Source organism: Protopterus annectens, chromosome 1.part0 (genome assembly GCF_019279795.1).
Source record: "Protopterus annectens isolate FY-2018-M chromosome 1.part0, PAN1.0, whole genome shotgun sequence".
Classification (NCBI taxonomy): domain Eukaryota; kingdom Metazoa; phylum Chordata; order Ceratodontiformes; family Protopteridae; genus Protopterus; species Protopterus annectens.
In genome coordinates, this window is record NC_056725.1 from 168,236,027 (window position 1) to 168,254,895 (window position 18,869).

An 18,869-nucleotide genomic window follows, 5' to 3' on the forward strand; every position below is an offset into this window, starting at 1 on the left:
ACCCCTAGACTGGGAATCATAAGCAGGATATGTCCATCCCTTAGTAGGCCAATTTCTACTAAACGGTGGCTGCACCTGCAAAAAATCTTTAACAGTTTGCATAGACTTAGCTTTGTCTTCCATTTTCTTCAAAACTGCTTCCACAGGTGAACCAAACACATCAGACTGTAAAGGAGCATCCAAAATCCTTGTCTTAACATGCTCAGCTAAATTCTGATCCCTCAACCAGGCATGCCAAGAACAGAACTAGTGGCAGCCACCCTCGAGGAGGCCTGTACAGCATCAAAACCACATTGCAAAGAATGCTTACCCACTTGTTCAGACACATGAACTAAATCCAGCAACTCTTTACACTCAATACCTTCCGCCAAAGCATCCACTTTAGATTTCAATTGTGAAAGGAGATAATTTTGATATTTTAGCATGTGAAACTGACAATTCAAGCCCTCATGGCTAAAGTGGAAGAAGTATACACTTTCTTTCCCCATCTATCCAAAGCCCTTGCCTCTTTATCAGTGGGAACAGGGTTTTTAACAACAGAGGCCTTAACACCTTTAGGTCCCTGAGAAACGGTCTCGGGTCTGCCCTAGGACTCTTAAAAGATACTTATGAGCCTCAGGCACCCTATAGTACCTATCAGGTTTAACAGGAGCAGGAGGCAAGGAATCAGGGTTCAGGGAAGCCTCTGCAAAAACATCTTCTACCACATTCAACACAGGAGGTATAGCTAAGGGCCTATGCTGGGGTAAAGACGAGAATTCCCTAAGCCTTTTCCTAGAATCAGAGTAATCTTGGCCTTCCCATTTAAAGTGCTCCCTCATGGAATGCAGAGTTTCTGAAAATGAGAAATCCTCAGGAGGAGAAGCTGTAGGAGTGGAATCATCCACATCAGAATCAGAATAAGGAGGATACTCCTGTACATCTTCCAGAAGACTCAGAAGCCTCTGAACACTGTTCAAAACTCTCAAACTCAGGTTCCACCCTAGGCCTCTTATCAGGAGGGGGCATAGAACCTCTAATCAGAGTAATTAAATCTTCTGCCATTTTAAGCATATGTTTCTTAGGCACAGAACCTGAAGTGCTAGGAGAAGCCCCACTGAAGCTAAACTTGGCCTACCTCTCAAAGAGGTTTTGGAAACAGAAGGAGAAGCTCTAACTACCTTGGGAAGAGGGAAGAACAGTTACCTGAGAAGCCCCTCAGCCTGGCCTACTTCCTGAGAGGCAGATCCTGCAACAGTAAAGTCTCAGCCTGAGACTCCAAAGAGACTCCTGGCAAAACCTCTGGCTCCACTGAGCCTTCTAAAGAGCCGGCGTCTGGGACTGCCGGTTCATCAACCCTAGGCTTCACTGCTTTGTCCTTGCGCTTTTGATCGGAGCATCCGGCGGCATTTTATAATTACAACGCTTCCCAAACACTAACCTGGCACAGTCTAACGTCTCTTAATAGTGCGTTTGTTAAATCTAGCACAAGAGCGCATCCAACAACGTCGTGCTCAGGCCCTAAACAAGGTATACACAAGGTATGGTAATCCCTATGAGGTATCTGTTTCCCACAAGAAATACAGTTATTCACTTTTTCTGACATCCGGTTAAATACTGAGGCAAGAAAACCAAAATGTTAACTTTGATTCGGTCTGAAACTCCGGCTTCAGAAAATTTCAGAACGCCAACCTGCACTCGCAAAACTGCTTCTGCATCGGACCATGCGGCAAAAGACTGAGGATATGGCGTCGGTCATGCGCATTAGTACCCTGACATACTGGCGTCAGTCTAATGCGCCCTGACCGGCGTTACCCTTATACTTTGGTATTCGGGCCGACTGGACAGCGGACTACCCAATTGTTAGGACTGCAGCAATGTGGAACGAAGAACATCGGGGTACTTAGCTTTTTAGAAGTCTTCGAAGTAGTATTCGGTAGTAGTAATCTCTGGATCTGACCGACCACTTGCGAACAGCTTCTGCTTCGGGCGCCACGCGGCAAGAAAGACTGAGGAAAATGGCATCGGCTGATGCCTTTATACCCGAAGACCAGCAGAGATTACGTCGGGTGAAGTGCGACACCAGCCGAGGCCAGACCCAGACTTTGGAATCCGGCCGACCAAAGGGCTGCCTGACGACAGGACAACCCATTTGTTAGGACTGCAGATGCATCCTTGAAGGACATCTGTCCATATTGAAGCACAGCTTGAATCTCTGGATGGGTAATAATTTACTACTATATGAACACATGCATATGCTAAATGCGTGCACACATGGGTCTCCTCAAATTATCGGTAAAGCCACTCAACACCAAATGGGACACGTTAATTCAAGCACCAAAATAGAAATTGCCTAAGCTTAAAATGGACTGCAAGGGCAGCTAGCTCAATACTTTCTTATAAACCTCAATTATGCACTCTTTTCCATTAAAAAGCACATACCAGGGTGAAAAACAAACGCATGGCTTTAAAATTTCACCTTTCCAATGAAGCTATATGTCAAAAATCAGAAAGAGCAAAACGCCGATCTAAAGGCCATATAGGACAAGAATGCAAAGCGGTCTTTTGTAAGTATGCATCTTTTTATTCCACAAAAAGGTAGAGCATAAGAAGAGAGCTGAAAGAGGCAAACCTGCCTAGCTACAAAGCCTTTACCTTAAACCCATATGTCAACATCCCAAATTAAACAAAATCCAGCAACCACCTTAACTGGCTTTTCTACTTCAAATGCCTTAGTCCCTATTCCAAATACAAGCTACACCCCAAATGTCTTGTGCCTGTATCTTAACAGAACTGGTTTTCCACTATTATTCTGAAGTATTTAAAAACTGCCAGCAAACATATCAAAACTGAAAATTGATGCACTAAAGGAGACGTGCTATCCATTCCAGGAGCTTTCATTATCTGTATATGTCACAGATCATTTTAAACTGTGTCAAGAGCCCTGCCTCATCTTCCTTCATGTACTGCATTCTCTGCACTTTTGTACATACTGGAAGGTTGTGACAACTACATGCAGCATCAGTTATTCAACTTACTTTCTAGAAAATTGTTGCAAAAACACACAGTAAACAACACCAAGCACTACAAGAAACAAGGACTCCAAATTAAGCAGATTACTTTGAGTAAAAGTAGACAAACATGGAAGACCAGCAAAAGAGTTTGATTTGTGATATTCTAGGTGCATTACTAGAAGTAATTTCTATATTCTGTTAGCAAACACTGATCACATCTTACCTTCAGCTCCTATAGACACCAGTTTAACACCTTTGCTTGCAATGAAGTCCAGTGCTTTATTCACATTATTGATTTTATGCACTCTCATTTTCCCTCGTTCTGGCTTAGGCAACCGCTCACCTGAAAAACGATACATATATTAAAATAGCTGCAGAAGTTTAGAAAAATTGCTACTGTCATGAGAAAAAAGTGCAATCACAGACAACAAAAGTCGTATACAACCACAACGTTATTTTAAGTTTCTCCTCTGACAAACTTTGACCTGTATGCAGGGGTGTGGACAGACGCACACCATGTAAGCCATGTACAAATTAGAGGCAGCTCTCCTAACTCAAAGGCACAAGTGGCCAGCTCTATGGTGTACAGGGACAAAGTGGCAACTACAGCTCAGACAGCTTGAATGTGCAGGACCTCAACCATTACAGAAGCTGAGTAAGGGAGTATGGGAAGCTACATCAAGCAACCCAGGGGGTTCCAGTCTTCTGCTCTATTTCCAAGTAAAGGTTTGCAGGCTACAGAATGCACAAAGACTGAGGGATATGATCATGGTACAAAGCCAACAATGGTAGCCTTTATCAGTGTGAGTGTATGCTAGAAAGCATGCAGAGAGAACGCAGTAGCCCCTTGTGGTGGCTTGAGTCAGTCTGCTAGCTAGAAATGAGGTTAAAATCACAAATCTTCAGAACCCATAGCAGTTGATGTGCAGCAGGGGCAAAAGCCATTGCTACTTGTACAACGATCCCTCTGGTTTGCTCTCACTTCATGCTGTAGTCCCTTTGCTGGTCAGGTAATGAATGGGTTCAATATTACCTGAAGGCATAAAAGGAAAACGGACAGAAAAAGAAAGAGTCAAGCGTGCAATCGTCAAACTCAAGTGGGCTAGCAAAAAGGTAACCACAGTGACGCATGCTAATTAACCAGCTGTCCCAATTAAATGCTTCCATAATGAGAGTTTTATTATTTACAAAGCATCTTTATTTAAAATAATTGTACATCTTTATACAGCTACAGAACCAAGGGCATATGTTACAGAATACAAAACATGTTTTTAGACGCAGACAAAACACGTTTTAGACACAGACAGCATAAAGGCTGGATATATACAAATTAGAAGTTATGTACCTACCATAACGTTCCATGTTAGTTGTCTTCTCTCGCCTTCTTTCTTGCTGGATGGGTTCGGAGTCGATCCTCTGCTCCAACTCGGCACTTGCTAAGCTCAAGATTCACTTCCACCAGCTCGAGGCAGCCCAATATCCCATGATGCAAGGCGGAGATTACCCAGATCTCGTTTGGTAGCTAGAGGAAAAAATACGTACTATCTTCCCCCAAGGGAAGAAGAACAACTAACCTGAGGGGGGGGGGGGAGCTGTAAGGGAGTTCAGAGCTAACTGGTGTCCAAGGGAGAAATCTCCCAGAGAAGAGGATAGTTCAAAGTCTGTCCAGGCTAGGGGGACAGGAGGGAGGGGCGAAGAAGAAGGCGAGAAGACAACTAACATGGAACGTTATGGTAGGTACATAACTTCTAAATGTTAAGTTGTCAATCTCGCCTTCATTCTTGCTAGATGGGACCGCGTCCCTAGCACCTCTATCCTGGGTGGCTCAATGGAACAGACTCTTGAGAACTGTGGAACCAAAACTCGCCCTGTCCCTGGAGGCCAAATCCAATTTGTAATGTGAGACGAAGGTATGAGGAGTGGCCCAAGTGGCTGCTGCACAAATAGTGTCTAAGGGCAGTCTAGCCTGAAAGGCTGTAGATGTGGCTAGGCCTCTGGTAGAATGTGCTTTTGGTATTGAGATCAGCTGTTTGCCCCTAAGCTGATAAATATAAGAAATAGTGGAAGACAGCCATCTGGATAAGGTCACCTTATAAACAGGGAGACCTTTCTTATTTTCAGCATAAGAAAGAAAAAGCTGATCAGACTTTCTAGATTGCTTTGTTCTATCCAAGTAATATCTGAGTTGGCGATGAACATCTAGGCAATGCAATTTTTGTTCCGCCCTGTCAGAATTGGGAAAAAATACTTGAAGATAGATAGATTGGTTTAAATTTGTCTTAGAAGCAACCTTGGGCAAAAAGGATGGATTAGTTCTCAAAGATACTCTATCCTTGTGGAAGACCAAGTAAGGGGGACGAACACAGAGAGCATGAAGTTAAGAGACCCTTCTAGCCGAAGTAATAGCGACTAGAAAGAGTGTCTTCCAAGAGAAATTTTAACTAGCATGTAGCAGCCCGTTCAAAAGGGGGAAGTATAAAGGATGCCAGCACTAAATTTAGATCCCACTGCGGTGGAGGATCCCTAACAGGGGGTTTTAAGTAGGAAGATCCCTCTGAGAAAGGCTTGCAAATTTTGTGAGACAATGTTCTGGTCTGCAAATCAGACATGAAAATTCGAGATTGCTGCCAGCTGGACTTTAACTGTGGAAGAAGAACCAGAGTGAAAAATTTCAGCTAGGAAGTCCAAAACTGACTGAATAGGGGCAGTAAAGGGATCCATGTTCTTAGAACTTGCCCAAAAGGAAAAACGTTGCCATTTGCTAGAGTAAATCCTTCTGGTAGAGGACTTTAGAGAAGCTACTATGATATTCCTAACGGGATTAGAGATCATAGGAAGCCTGGCTAAGGAAGGAAGTGGAGCAACCAAGCAGTGATGTTGAGGGAACGAATGGACCGGCGCAGTTGACCCGACTGGTGGGTCAGAAGATCTGGAACTGGGTCCAGATGCCAAGGCTGCACTAAGATGTCGATGAAGGAACGGGAACAAAATTTGTCGAGGCCAGTAAGGAGCAATGAGAATCAGCTTGGCTCTCAAGTCGGTAGCTTTCTGAAGCACTTGAGGAATCAACGGAAAAGGGGGAAAAGCATAAAGAAGTCCCCGGGGCCAATCCTGGGTTAGAGCAAGTGGAAAGAAGTCTGGGCATTTGCTGTTTTGGGGTGTAGCAAAAAGGTTGCAGCAAGGTGGGCCCCACTTCTGAAAAATCTCTTCCGCTATAGATTGTTTGAGAGACCACTCGTGAGGCATGATTATAGCTCTGCTCAACCTGTCCGCTATGATGTTGGCTTTCCCGGGGATATGCGTTGCTATCAGAAACCGCTGAGAGGAGATCGCCCATTGCCAAAGTCTGAGAGATTCTCGACACAGAGGATAGGACTTGGTCCCGCCCTGTTTGTTGATATACCATACTACGGACATGTTGTCCGTGTGAACTGCGACAGTTCCTAAAGGAAGAAAGTAGTTGAGGGCTTGCAACGTTAAAAACACTGCTCTCATCTCTAGGACATTTATATGCAGGTGGTATTCGAATGGTTGCCACGTGCCATGGACCATCCTGCCCTGATAATGCCCCCCCACCCGATCAGGGAGGCATCTGAAGTGACCGTGGCTACCGGGGCCGGGGGGACAAATGGTCTGCCCTGATGGACTAGGGGGGAAGAAATCTACCAGGATAGGTGGCTCTTGCAGATCTGTGTGACAAGGATCTTGTGACGCATGGGCAACTGCTGGAAGGACCACTGGGTAAACATCCACTGTAGGAGACGCATGTAAAAGCGGGCCAGAGGAAGTGTGATGGCAGCTGCCATTAGGCCCAACACTTTCAGGACCAACCTGGCTTGTACCTTTTTGCTGAATAGGATGATCCGAACATGATTTTGGATATCCAGGATTCTTTGATTTGTTAGATTTGCTGACATCCGAGTAGTGTCTAGATCTGCGCCTATAAAGGTAATAGATTGGCAAGGCGATAAGGAAGACTTTTCGAAGTTGACAGAAATCCCTAACTGGCTGCAGAGACAGTGTAATCCCTGGCCTGGAGAAGTCTATGCCTGGTGGTGGCTGTGAGGAGCCAGTCTAGGTACGGAAACACCTGGAATCCCTGACATCTCAGGTGAGCCGTGACCACTGCCATGCATTTGGTGAACACTCTGGGGGCTGTGGTGAGACCAAAGGGCAGGGCTCTGAATTGAAAATGACTGGTCCCCAGCCAAAAGCGGAGAAACCTTCTGGAGCGTGTGTGGATTTTTATAGTACGCATCCTGAAGGTCTATAGAGCACATCCAGTTGTCTTTGTCCAGAAAGGGCAAAATCGATTGAAGTGTGACCATCCGAAAACTCGTCTTTTTGACAGACTTTAGTCTGCTGAGGTCTAATATTGGTCTCCAGTCTCCCGTCTTTTTGGGGACCAAAAAAAACCTAGAGTAGATTCCGGATTCTAAATAGCCTGCTGGAACTGGCTTGATGGCCCTTTTCTCTAGAAGTTTTGAAACTTCTAGCTTTGCAATTTCCCTTAGACCGGGTGGAACGTCTGGAAGGGATCCTTTTTGAGGGAAGGGGCTTTAATCGAAAGGTATTTTGTAACCCTCGGATATGATCGACTGTACCCATTTGTCTTGAGAAAGGGAAAGCCAGGCTTCTGGGTACAGTGACAATCTCCCCCCGACTGCCTCCAAGGGTGGGCAGTCTGGCAACACCTCAGGGATGCTAAAAGAGCTTGTCAGAGAGAGGCTCTCTGCTGCCCTGGTTCTGCGGACCCCCTCTGCCCCTAGGGTGGCGTCTGTTATTACCCCCTCTGCCTCTGGGGTAAACTGACAACGTGCGTCAGGCGTGGCTCCCTGAGATTTTCGGAACCACATTTTCCCTCCCTTCTGACCTTTGGGGTAAGACCTTGAAGGGGTGGAGAAACGGACTCCTACGGCAGAAAGTCTTGCCGTCTTGCTCGCACCTGGTCAAAGTGTCCTTCACCTGAGGTACAAAGTTGTCCCATAGAATGGAGTTTGTGAAGGACGCCTTAAAGGGGTCTGCAAAATTGCAAAGTCGCATCCAGGACTGACGTCTTGAGAGCCACTCCTGTGCCTGCAGCTCTACTCGCTCCATCGGCTGCATAAGAAATGAGCCGCATGGAGGAGTTAGTTATGGAATTTAGGATTCCCAGCTGAGAGGCAATCTTCTCTTGAGCCCCAGCAGCTGACTGATCCTGTACCACCTCACCCAATTCCTTGAGGATATCTCTTTGAAGTCGGGTGAAGTGACAGAATTCAGCGAACACATAGCAAAGGTCGCTGAGGAAAACATCCGCTTACCATACCTGTCCATGGTCCTAGACTCCTTGTTAGGAGGATGGACCGGTACAGAAGGATCTGTAAGTTCCTTTTTGGTGGCGGCCGCCACCACCATGGCATCAACCGGGACACCTTTGGTGAGAAACTTTAAGTGGGGGCCGTGATAAATTTAGGTCTCCTGGGGACTGGTTCCACAGAATCAGGAGATGCCCAACGCCTTTAGAGCTATCATGTCCACGAGGGGGTCAAAAGGCCGAGAAAAGTACAGTTTTGTACCTACCATAAGTGTACATGTCCGAACAGGATAGCATCTGCAGTCATAACAAATGGGTTGTCCTGTCAGGCAGCCCTTCGGTCGGCCGGATTCCAAAGTCTGGGTCCGGCTTCGGCTGATGTCGCACTTCACCCGACGTCATCTCTGCTGGTCTTCGGGTATAAAGGCATCAGCAGACGCCATTTTCCTCAGTGTTTCTTGCCCCAGATGCCAGTTGCCCTCTTGGAAAGCTAAATTTTGGATAAATGCCAATGTTTCCAAAAAAAGTAGAAGGCAAACAAAAAATAAGCATGTATGTACATATATACAAACAAATACACCATAAGAGACTCCCCCCAGCTAGCTATTAGGAGGGTAAATACCCTAGGAGTACCACAGAGGGGAAGGAGGGTGGGTAATCCTGACTGCAGATGCTATCCTGTTCGGACATCTACATTTATGGTAGGTACAAAACTGTACTATGTCCTTCAAGGATGCATCTGCAGTCATAACAAATGGGTAGAATACCATAGCCAAACTAGGGGTGCAGGAAGAAAAATTATGGTGTAGTTAGGATCCCCTGCAGTACAGCAGTGGCAAACCCTGCTCGGGATCTAGAGTATAGAGGTAAATTATAATGCTTGGCAAATGTATGCACGGAGGTCCAAGTAGCCGCCTCAATAATGTCCTTGGTTGCCACTCCTCGTAAGAAAGCTGTGGTAGTGGCTGTAGCCCTTGTAGAATGAGGTCTTATGTTCTGTGGAATTGGTTTTCCATGGTAGGAGTAACAGAATCTTATGCAATTTCCTATCCATTTGGAGATAGTCTGTTTGGAAATTGCTTTTCCTTCCCTTCCTGTTGCATAGGCTACTAAAAGCTGGTCAGTTTTTCTGTTACCTTTGGTTCTGTCCAGGTAGTAGCATAACTGCCTATGTACATCCAAGGTATGCAGCAGTCTTTCCCCCCTGTTCTGTGGATTGGGAAAGAAGGTAGGTAGGTGGATTGCCTGGTTTAAAGACACTCTGGATACCACCTTAGGCATAAATGTAGGATTAGTTCTCATGGACACCCTATCTTGATGGAAGATTAGGAAGGGTTGCACTGCCATTAAGGCCTGTAGTTCCGAAACCCTCCTTGCTGAAGTAATTGCCAGTAGGAAAGCAGTTTTCCATGATAGGTGTTGCAGATCTGCTGTTGCTGCTGGTTCAAACGGAGGGAGTGTCAACTTTTCTAGCACAAAGTTTAAGTCCCATGCTGGTAATGGTGGTTTCCTAGGTGGTTTTACATTCTTGATCCCTCTGAGGAACTGCCCGAGTAGAGGATGCGAAAAGACAGGTGGATCGAAGTTGTATTCTGCTGAAATAGCTGATGCATGTATCTTGATGGAGGAATAGGACAGGCCTGTATGTAGAAGCTCTGCCAAGTACTCCAGGATGTTAGCAATATCTATGTTAGACACATCTTTTCCTCTTTCAGTACTCCAAATGACAAACCTTTTCCATTTTCCTGCATAGTTCCTTCTTGTTGAAGGTCTGCGGGCTTCAAGGATAATGTCTTTAACCCTTTGGGATAGGTCTGGGTTAGTTGCTGCTATGTGATGTTCCAGGCAGTGAGTTGCAAAGTTTTTAGGTTTGGATGCATGATGTTGTAGTTGTTCTGAGTTAACATCAAAGGCATCAGGGGTATTGACCACATTCTCCCCCGAGACATGCTCCTCAGCAATGGGTACCAGTGTTGTCTTGGCCAATTCGGAGCTATCAGGATTATCCTTGGACGTTCCTCTTTGATTTTCAGTAGTACCTTGTGCATCAAGGGAAGAGGTGGAAAAGCATATGCTGTCAGGCCTTTCCAACTGAAGGATAGAGAGTCCACCTTCCATGCAAGTGGGTGGTATGTCCTTGTGCAGAATTTTTTGAGCTGGTTATTGAGTGGGGATGCAAATAGGTCTATTTGTGGCATTCCCCATTTCTTTGTGATGGCCTTGAAGATGTCCGGGTGTAGCATCCATTCGTGAGCATCCGAGGTGGTTCTGCTTAACATGTCTGCTAGGGTGTTTTCTTTTCCCGGCACAAATATTGCCTGTAACTGGATGTTGTAGCTCAGAGCCAGATTCCAAAGGTCCAGAGTCATTCTGCATAGGGGGTATGAATGAGTGCCTCCCTGTTTGTTGATGTACCACATGACTGTGGTGTTGTCTGTCCTTATCATTAAATGACCTTCTTTGAGGAATGGTCTGAATTTCTGGATTGCTAGTTTTACTGCCAGCATTTCTTTTTGGTTTATGTGCATTTGTCCAACATGTGCGCCCCCCAGCCTAGGTCTGAGGCGTCCGTTGTGATGGTTTGGCTTGCTTGAAAGTTGTGGAAGGGTAAGCCTGGGTTTGACTGGCATGCTTGAGCCCACCATAGGAAAGTACAGTTTTGTACCTACCATAAATGTAGATGTTCGAAGATCCACATTGCTGCAGTCCTTACACTTGGGTAGTCCGCTGTCCTCGGTCGGCCCGAATATCAAAGTATAAGGCTGACGTCGGTCAAGGCGCATTTGACTGACATCAGGACGTCAGGGTACAAATGCGCATGACCGACGTCATATCCTCAGTCTTTTCTTGCCCCAGATGTCAGAAGACCCTAAAAATAAAGGTCAAAACCAAAAGACAGCAAACAACCAACCACCCTTGCACTAACTATATGTACAATATATACAATATACACAATATGTACAAACCAACCCACACCACCACCTCTAACTGCAGAGGGGAAGGAGGGAGGGTAAATTGGACTGCAGCAATGTGGATCTTCGAACATCTACATTTAAGGTAGGTACAAAACTGTACTATGTTCTTCATCTCACATTGCTGCAGTCCTTATACTTGGGTAGAATCCCAAAGCAGAGGTAAGGGAGGATGGCTAACTACAAGGAAGCAGGAGCTGCCAAAATGCCCTGCAAAACAGCAGTGGCAAAACCAGCCCTGGATTTAGAGTAAAGTGGCAGGTGATAATGCCTAGAGAAAGTATGCACTGAACTCCAAGTAGCTGCCTCCAAAATATCCTTGGTTGCCACTCCCTCAAAAAGCTGTTGAAGTGGCAGTAGCCCTAGTGGAATGAGGCCTAATCCCAGCTGGAATCTCCTTGCCATGATGGGAATAACAGAAAGCAATGCAAAACCCAATCCACTTAGAAATAGTTTGTTTTGACACAGGCTTGCCCTGAGAACTCAAAGCAAAAGAAACAAACAACTGCTGAGACTGCCTGAACCCTTTAGTTCTGTCCAAATAATAACGCAACTGCCTGTGTACATCTAAAGTGTGCAAAATCTTTTGCCGTTTATTTTGGGGATTTGCATAAAAAGTAGGCAAATGAATAGTTTGGTTTAAAGCCACACTAGAAACCACCTTAGGCATAAAGGAAGGATTAGTACGTAATGATACCCTATCCTTATGGAAAATCAAGAAAGGCTCAACCGCCATAAGGGCCTGCAATTCAGAAACCCTTCTTGCAGAGGTAATTGCCAACAATAAAGCAGTCTTCCATGATAAATATTTCAACTCAGAAGTAGCTGCAGGCTCAAAAGGTTGTAGAGTGAGTTTCTCCAACACAAAATTGAGATCCCAAGCAGGAGTAGGAGCTCTTCGTGGGGGTCTTATATTCTTTGCCCTCTAAGAAATTGCTTGAACAAAGGATGAGAAAACAATGGTGGGTCACAATCATAGTGAGCCGAAATTGCTGCAGCATGAACCTTAATAGAAGAGAAAGACAAACCTTTGTCCAGTAACTCAGTAAGATATTGAAGAGCCACACTCAAATTAGGCTCAGAAACATCAAAATCTTTTGCTGCACTCCAAAACAAAAATCTCATCCATTTATCTGCGTACACTTTCCTTGTACTAGGCCTTCTAGCTTCCAAAATCACATTCAAAACTTGTTGTGGAAGTTGAGACCCTCTAAGGTTCAAAACAGAATATGCCAGGCTGTTAGGTGAAGAGAGTGAAGTTTGACATTCAGCAAATGGCTGTCCTCCTGTGACAACAGGTGTGGAATCTAAGGCAAAGGCCATGGAGGCTTCCGTACCAGACTTCTCAGTAATGGGTACCAGTGCTGTTGAGGCCAATCTGGAGCTATTAAAATCATCCTTGGCTTGTCCTGTCTGACCTTTAGAAGTACCTTTGGGAGGAGAGGCAGAGGTGGAAAGGCATACACATGAAGATTGCTCCAATTGAAAGAAAGAGCATCCACTTTCCAAGCTGTGGGATGAAACCTTTTTGTGCAAAACTTTGGCAGCTGATGGTTTAGTGGAGAAGCGAACAGATCTATGTCTGGAGTTCCCCATGACACTGTCAATTTCTGAAATACATGAGGATCCAATTTCCACTCGTGGGGATCCATAATGTGTCTGCTCAACACATCTGCTAAGGAGTTCTGTGCTCCTGGCAGAAACCTTGCCTGAAGATTGAGCTGTAAACTGAGAGCAGTCTCCCACAAAATCATTGCTTGCCTGCATAGAGGATAAGAATCGTTCCCCCCTGCTTGTTGATGTACCACATGACAGTTGTGTTGTCTGTTAGAATCAACACCTGCCCTGGAAGAAGTAAATCCTTGAAAGCTATTAATGCAAACTGGACTGCTAACATCTCCTTCAGGTTGATATGTAGATGTTGTAGTCTGGCAGGCCACTTGTCTTGTATCCACTTTCCATTTAGATGAGCTCCCCAAGCTTTGTCTGTGGCATCTGTCGTTAAAATCTGTCTCGCCTCTGGCCGGGTCACAGAGTCCCTTGTTTAGGTGACATTCCTGAGCCCACCACAGAAATTCCTTTTGAATGCAAGGTATTATTTGAATGACAGTGTCTAGATCCTGGCAGTGCTGTGTCCATACATTTTTGAGATACCATTGCAGCTTCCTCATATGCAGTTTGGCATTGGGAAGCACCAGAATACAAGATGCCATGAACCCTAAGGCTTGAAGGACTGTCCTTGCAGTGAGCCCGGACTGATGAGATAGCTGATGGAAGTAAAGGGATAGACTCTTGTTTGTCCGGGGTTAAAAAGGCCATCTGGGATGCTGTATTCAGTCTCACACCCAGAAAGCACATGTCTTGAGAGGGTACTAGACTGGACTTTATTTCGTTCACAGAATACCCCAGGCATCTTAGCACTGTTATCACATATTCCAAATGATGAAGAAGCTCTTCCCTTCCTTGAGCCAGAATCAGGCAGTCCAAATAAGGATAGATCTGTAGTATTCCTTTTAGCCTGAAGAAAGCTATCACTGGAGCTAGAACTTTCGTGAACACTCTGGGCGCAGTAGATAAGCCAAAGGGCAATGCAGAGAACTGATAGTGAGAAGTCCCAGCTCGAAAACGCAGATACTTCCTGCAACTTAGTCTGATAGGAACATGAAGGTAAGCCTCCTTGAGATCCAAAGTTACCATCCAATGATCTTTGCCCAGCAGAGGTAAAAGCTGCTGTAACGTCAACATTTTGAACTTGGGAATGTCCAGATAAGTGTTGAGGGTAGATAAATCCAAAATTGGTCTCCACGTGTTCCCCTTCTTTGGTACTAGCAACAGGCGAGAATAAAATCCTAGGCCCACTTCTGGCATAGGGACCGGCTGTATGGCCCCTATTTGGAGTAACAGAGAAACTTGCTTGTGAGCCTCTATTCTTTGTTGAGGAGGAACGTCTGGCATGCCTTTGAAAGGAGGCAAGGTATGGAAATAAAACCTGTAACCGTGGTGTATGATATCCAATACCCATCTGTACTGGGTAATTAAACTCCAATTTTCTTTGAAAAGTGCCAACCTTCCTCCCAAAGGTGCTGCCAGACGAGAAGGCTCTGGCAGCTGAAAAGGTAGGTCATTGGGTCTGTTTACGAAAGGACTGACCCCTGCCCTCACCAAGACTGTGCAGGAGAACTCCCTGTTCTAGGCCTGAAAGAGCCCTGAGCTCTGCCCCTACCACGTCTAGATCTACCCCTAGACTGGGAATCATAAGAAGGATACGTCCACCCCTTAGTAGGCCAATTTCTACTAAACTTTGGAGGCTGGACCTGCAAAAAATCTTTAACAGTCTGCATAGACTTAGCCTTGTCTTCCATTTTCTTCAAAACTGCCTCGACAGGAGGACCAAACAACACGTCAGATTGTAAAGGAGCATCTAAAATCCTTGTTTTAACATGTTCAGACAAATTTTGATCCCTTAGCCAGGCATGCCTGCGAAGAACTGACCCAGTGGCAGCCACCCTAGACAAGGCCTGTACAGCATCAAAACCACATTGCAAAGAATGCTTACCCACCTGTTCAGAAACATGTACTAAATCTTGCAACTCTTTACAATCAATACCTACTGCCAGAGCATCAACCTTAGACTTCAATTGTGAAAGGAGATAGTTTTGGTATTTCAACATGTGAAACTGGCAATTCAAAGCCCTCATAGCAAGAGTGGAAGTATAAACTTTCTTTCCCTATCTATCCAAGGCCCTAGCCTCTGTCTGCAGGAACCGGATTCTTTACAACAGAAGCCTTAACACCTTTAGGCCCCTGGCTAACAGTTTCTGGGTCTGCCCTAGGACTCTTAAAAAGATACTTATGAGCTTCAGGCACCCTGTAATACCTATCCGGCTTAACAGGAGCAGGAGGCAAAGAATCAGGATTAAGAGAAGCCTCTGAAAAAACATCTCCTACTACATCCAAAACAGGAGGTATAGCCAAAGGCCTATGCTGGGGTAAAAACAAAAATTCCCTAAGCCTTTTCCTGGAATCAGAGAAGTCCTGACCTTCCCACTTAAAATGCTCCCTCATGGAATGAAGAGTTTCTGAAAAAAAAATCCTCAGGAGAAGCAGAAGGAGTAGAATCATCCACATCAGAATCAGAATAAGGAGAGTACTCCTGCAAATCTTCAGCCGAAGACTCTGAAACATCTGAAGCCTGCTCAAAACCCCCCAGCTCAGGCTCCATCCTAGGTCTCTTATCAGGAGGGGGCATAGAACCCCTAATCAAAGTAATCAAATCTTCTGCCATTTTAAGCATATGCTTCCTGGGCACAGTTCCTGAAGAGCTAGGGGTAACACCAACTGAAGCTAAACCTGGCCTGCCCCTGGGAGAAGCCTTTGAAACAGGAGAGGGCCTAGCCACCCTAGGAAGGGAGGGGAGTATAGTAACCTGAGAAGCCCCCTCAGCCTGACTTGCCTCCTGAGAGGCCACATCTTGCAATAATAAAGTCTCACCCTGGGAACACAAAGAAACCTCCGGTGGAGCCACCGGCTCCACTGACACCTCTAAAGAACCGGCGTCCGGTACAGACGGTTCTTCTAGCCTAGGCTTAACTGCTTTGTCCTTGCGTTTCTTCGAAGAAGCGGGAGTCGGAGCATCCGACGGCATTTTATAATTGCACCGCTTCCCAAAGACTAACCTTGCACAATCCAACCTTCTCTTTATAGTGCGTTTATTAAATCTAGCACAAGAGCGACAGCCAACAACGTCGTGCTCAGGCCCTAAGCAAGGAATACACAAAGTATGATAATCTCTATGCGGTATCTGTTTCCCACAAGAAATGCAATTATTGACTTTTTCTGACATCCGGTAAATTACTGAGGCAAGAAAAAACTAAAATATTCCCAACGGGTACTTAGCCAACTTTGAACTCGGTCTGAAACTTCAAATCGAAAAATCTCAGAACGCCAACCGGCACTTGCAATGCTGCTTCTGCATCGGACCATGCGGCAAAAAAGACTGAGGATATGACGTCGGTCATGCGCATTTGTACCCTGACGTCCTGATGTCAGTCAAATGCGCCTTGACAGACGTCAGCCTTATACTTTGATATTCGGGCCGACCAAGGACAGCGGACTACCCAAGTGTAAGGACTGCAGCAATGTGAGATGAAGAACATCTCCTGTTTTAGGCATGGGATTAGTGGGATTTCGGTTTCTAAGCTGTGCCTGTGTTGAGACCATAAATTCTTTAGGTACCACTGTAGCTTTCTCATATGCAGTCTGGCATGTGGGACCAAGATTATGCATGATGCCATGAAGCCCAAGGCCTGCAGTACTTTTCTTACTGTTAGTTTGTTCTGCTTTGTTAATGCCAAGAAGTAAAGAGGGAGTTCTTTTTGTTTTTCTGCAGTTAGGAATGCCATTTGTTTTACTGTGTCCAATTCCGCACCCAAGAATGTTCTTGTTTGGGATGGTATCAGCCTTGACTTTTGTAAGTTGACTGTGTATCCCAGGGCTTGTAGTAAGCAAATGACTCTTTGTAAATCTGTTGTCAGCTTGCTTTTGTTGTCCGCTTGTAACAGGCAGTCATCCAGGTATGGATAAATTTGGATTCCCTGTAGTCTGCAGTGAGCGATTACTGATGCCAGGCATTTTGTGAATACTCTGGGCACAGTAGATAAGCCAAAAGGCAATGCTGAGAATTGATAATGCTCTGATCCTGCAAGAAATCTGAGGTATCTTCTGCAATTTGGTCATATGGGGATGTGCAGGTATGCCTCCTTGAGATCTAGAGTTACCAGCCAACACTCCTTGCCCAGCATGGGAAGAAGTTGCTGTAGGGTCAGCATTTTGAATTTTGGGACAATGATGAAAGTGTTTAAGACGGACAGGTCTAGAATAGGTCTCCAGCTTTTCTCTTTTCTTGGTACTAGGAAGAGTCTGGAGTAGAATCCTTTGCCCTGTTCTGTAATTGGTACTCTTTCCACAGCTCTCATCTTTGCTAATTTCGCTATCTGCTTTAGAGCTTCTGTTCTTTGATTTGGAGGTAGGTTTGGCATTCCTCTTTTTACTGGTAAGGTGTGGAAGTGGAACCTGTAGCATTGGTCTATGGTTTGCAAAATCCACTTTGTCTTTTGTGATATAGTGCCAATTTTTCGAAAATAAGGCTAACTTTCCGCCTAAAGGTGCTGCTATTTGTTCCCTGGTAGCAGGTGTCAGAGCCAAGTCACTGATTGTCCTGTTGCAGTGGTTGTGTCTGTGCCTCGGTTATTGCCTTGCCACTGTCGTCCTCTGTAGGCACCTCCTCTGGATTGATTTCTGCCTCTAGAGAGTCTATTCCTGCCTCTCTGGGATTTTGAGGAGTCTGGAAAGGACCAATTTTTGGCAGGCCAGTTCCTGCTAAACCTTGGGTGCTGAACCTGTAAGAAATCTTTAACTGTTTGTACAGATTTTGCCTTCTCTTCCATTTTCTTCATTACTTGCTGAGCAGGTGTACCAAATAGACTGGCCTTATCCATAGGAGCATCTAACAGCTTTGCTTTAACATGATCCGTAAGACCTGTTCTTTCAACCATGCATGCCTTCTTATCACTGTGCCAGTCATGGCTGATCTAAATGAAGCCTCCAGTGCATCATAGCCACATTTTAAAGAATGGTTACCAACCTGTTGGATGTTATTCACCATTTCTAATACATATTTCTTATCTAAGGAGTGATCAGAGGACAGCTTTTGAGTTAACTGATCAAGCATAAACTCTTGGTATTGGATCATATGAAACTGACAGTTTAAAGCTCTAGCTGAGAGAGTAGCAGAGGTGTAAACTTTTTTCCCCCATCTCTCTAAGGACCTGGATTCCCTTTCAGAAGGAATAGGGTTTTTTGCTGAGGTCGAGGCTACTGCCTTAGGCCCCTGGGATATAGTGTCAGGATCTGCAAGTGGGGCCTTGTATAGGTGGTGATGAGTGTCTGGCACCCTGTAAAATCTATCTGGTTTGGCAGGGGCTGGAGGTAAAGAATCAGGAGCAGTGCAAACATCATTAAATGCATCATCCACAACAGGCAGTACAGGAGGTATAGCTAAGGGCCTATGTTGTGGTAAGTGCAGAAATGTCCTAAGCCTTTTTCTTGAATCTGAGAAATCTTGTCCCTGCCACTGGAATTGTTCTCTCATGGCATGTAAGGTTTCCCCAAAGGAAAATTCCTCTGGTGGAGAGACAGCTGGAATGGATTCTTCAGCATCGGAATCTTCATAAGTAGAAAAAGGAGCCTCTGGCTGGTCTGTAATGTCTGAGTCATCCGCAGAATCATCAGAGGACACTGGCTCGGGGGGCTCTGCTCTAGGTCTCTTTTCTGGGGGCTGAAAGGCCCTGTCTGGGTGAGATTGGGATTCCCTAATTAAGGATATTAAATCCTCTGCCAGAGTAAGCATTTGTGAACTAGAAGTGGGCCTGTGTGAGGGGGGCTTAACGGGCATTGATTTAACAGATTTGGCTGCTTTAGCCCTGGCAAAGGCCTTAATAGACATGGCTGCAGGAGGCCTAGCAGCACCACGTGCTGGGGTAGAGACATCCAAAGGGATGGTGTCTGATAAATCACTAGGAACCACAATTGTAGGCAAAACTTCTGAGG

The 18,869-nt window shown here is 45.4% G+C and overlaps 1 protein-coding gene across 2 annotated transcripts in view; it reads right to left on the reverse strand.

The window, feature by feature from the left end:
• The window catches only part of LOC122788278 (alpha-actinin-4), a 1,502,973-nt gene that overhangs the window by 1,199,930 nt on the left and 284,174 nt on the right, over window positions 1–18,869 (reverse strand). For both annotated transcript variants that reach the window (XM_044055436.1, XM_044055378.1), the window contains exon 3: window positions 3,217–3,336. In XM_044055436.1, coding sequence (XP_043911371.1) covers window positions 3,217–3,336 — 120 coding nt within the window. The remainder of the gene's footprint in view (window positions 1–3,216; window positions 3,337–18,869) is intronic.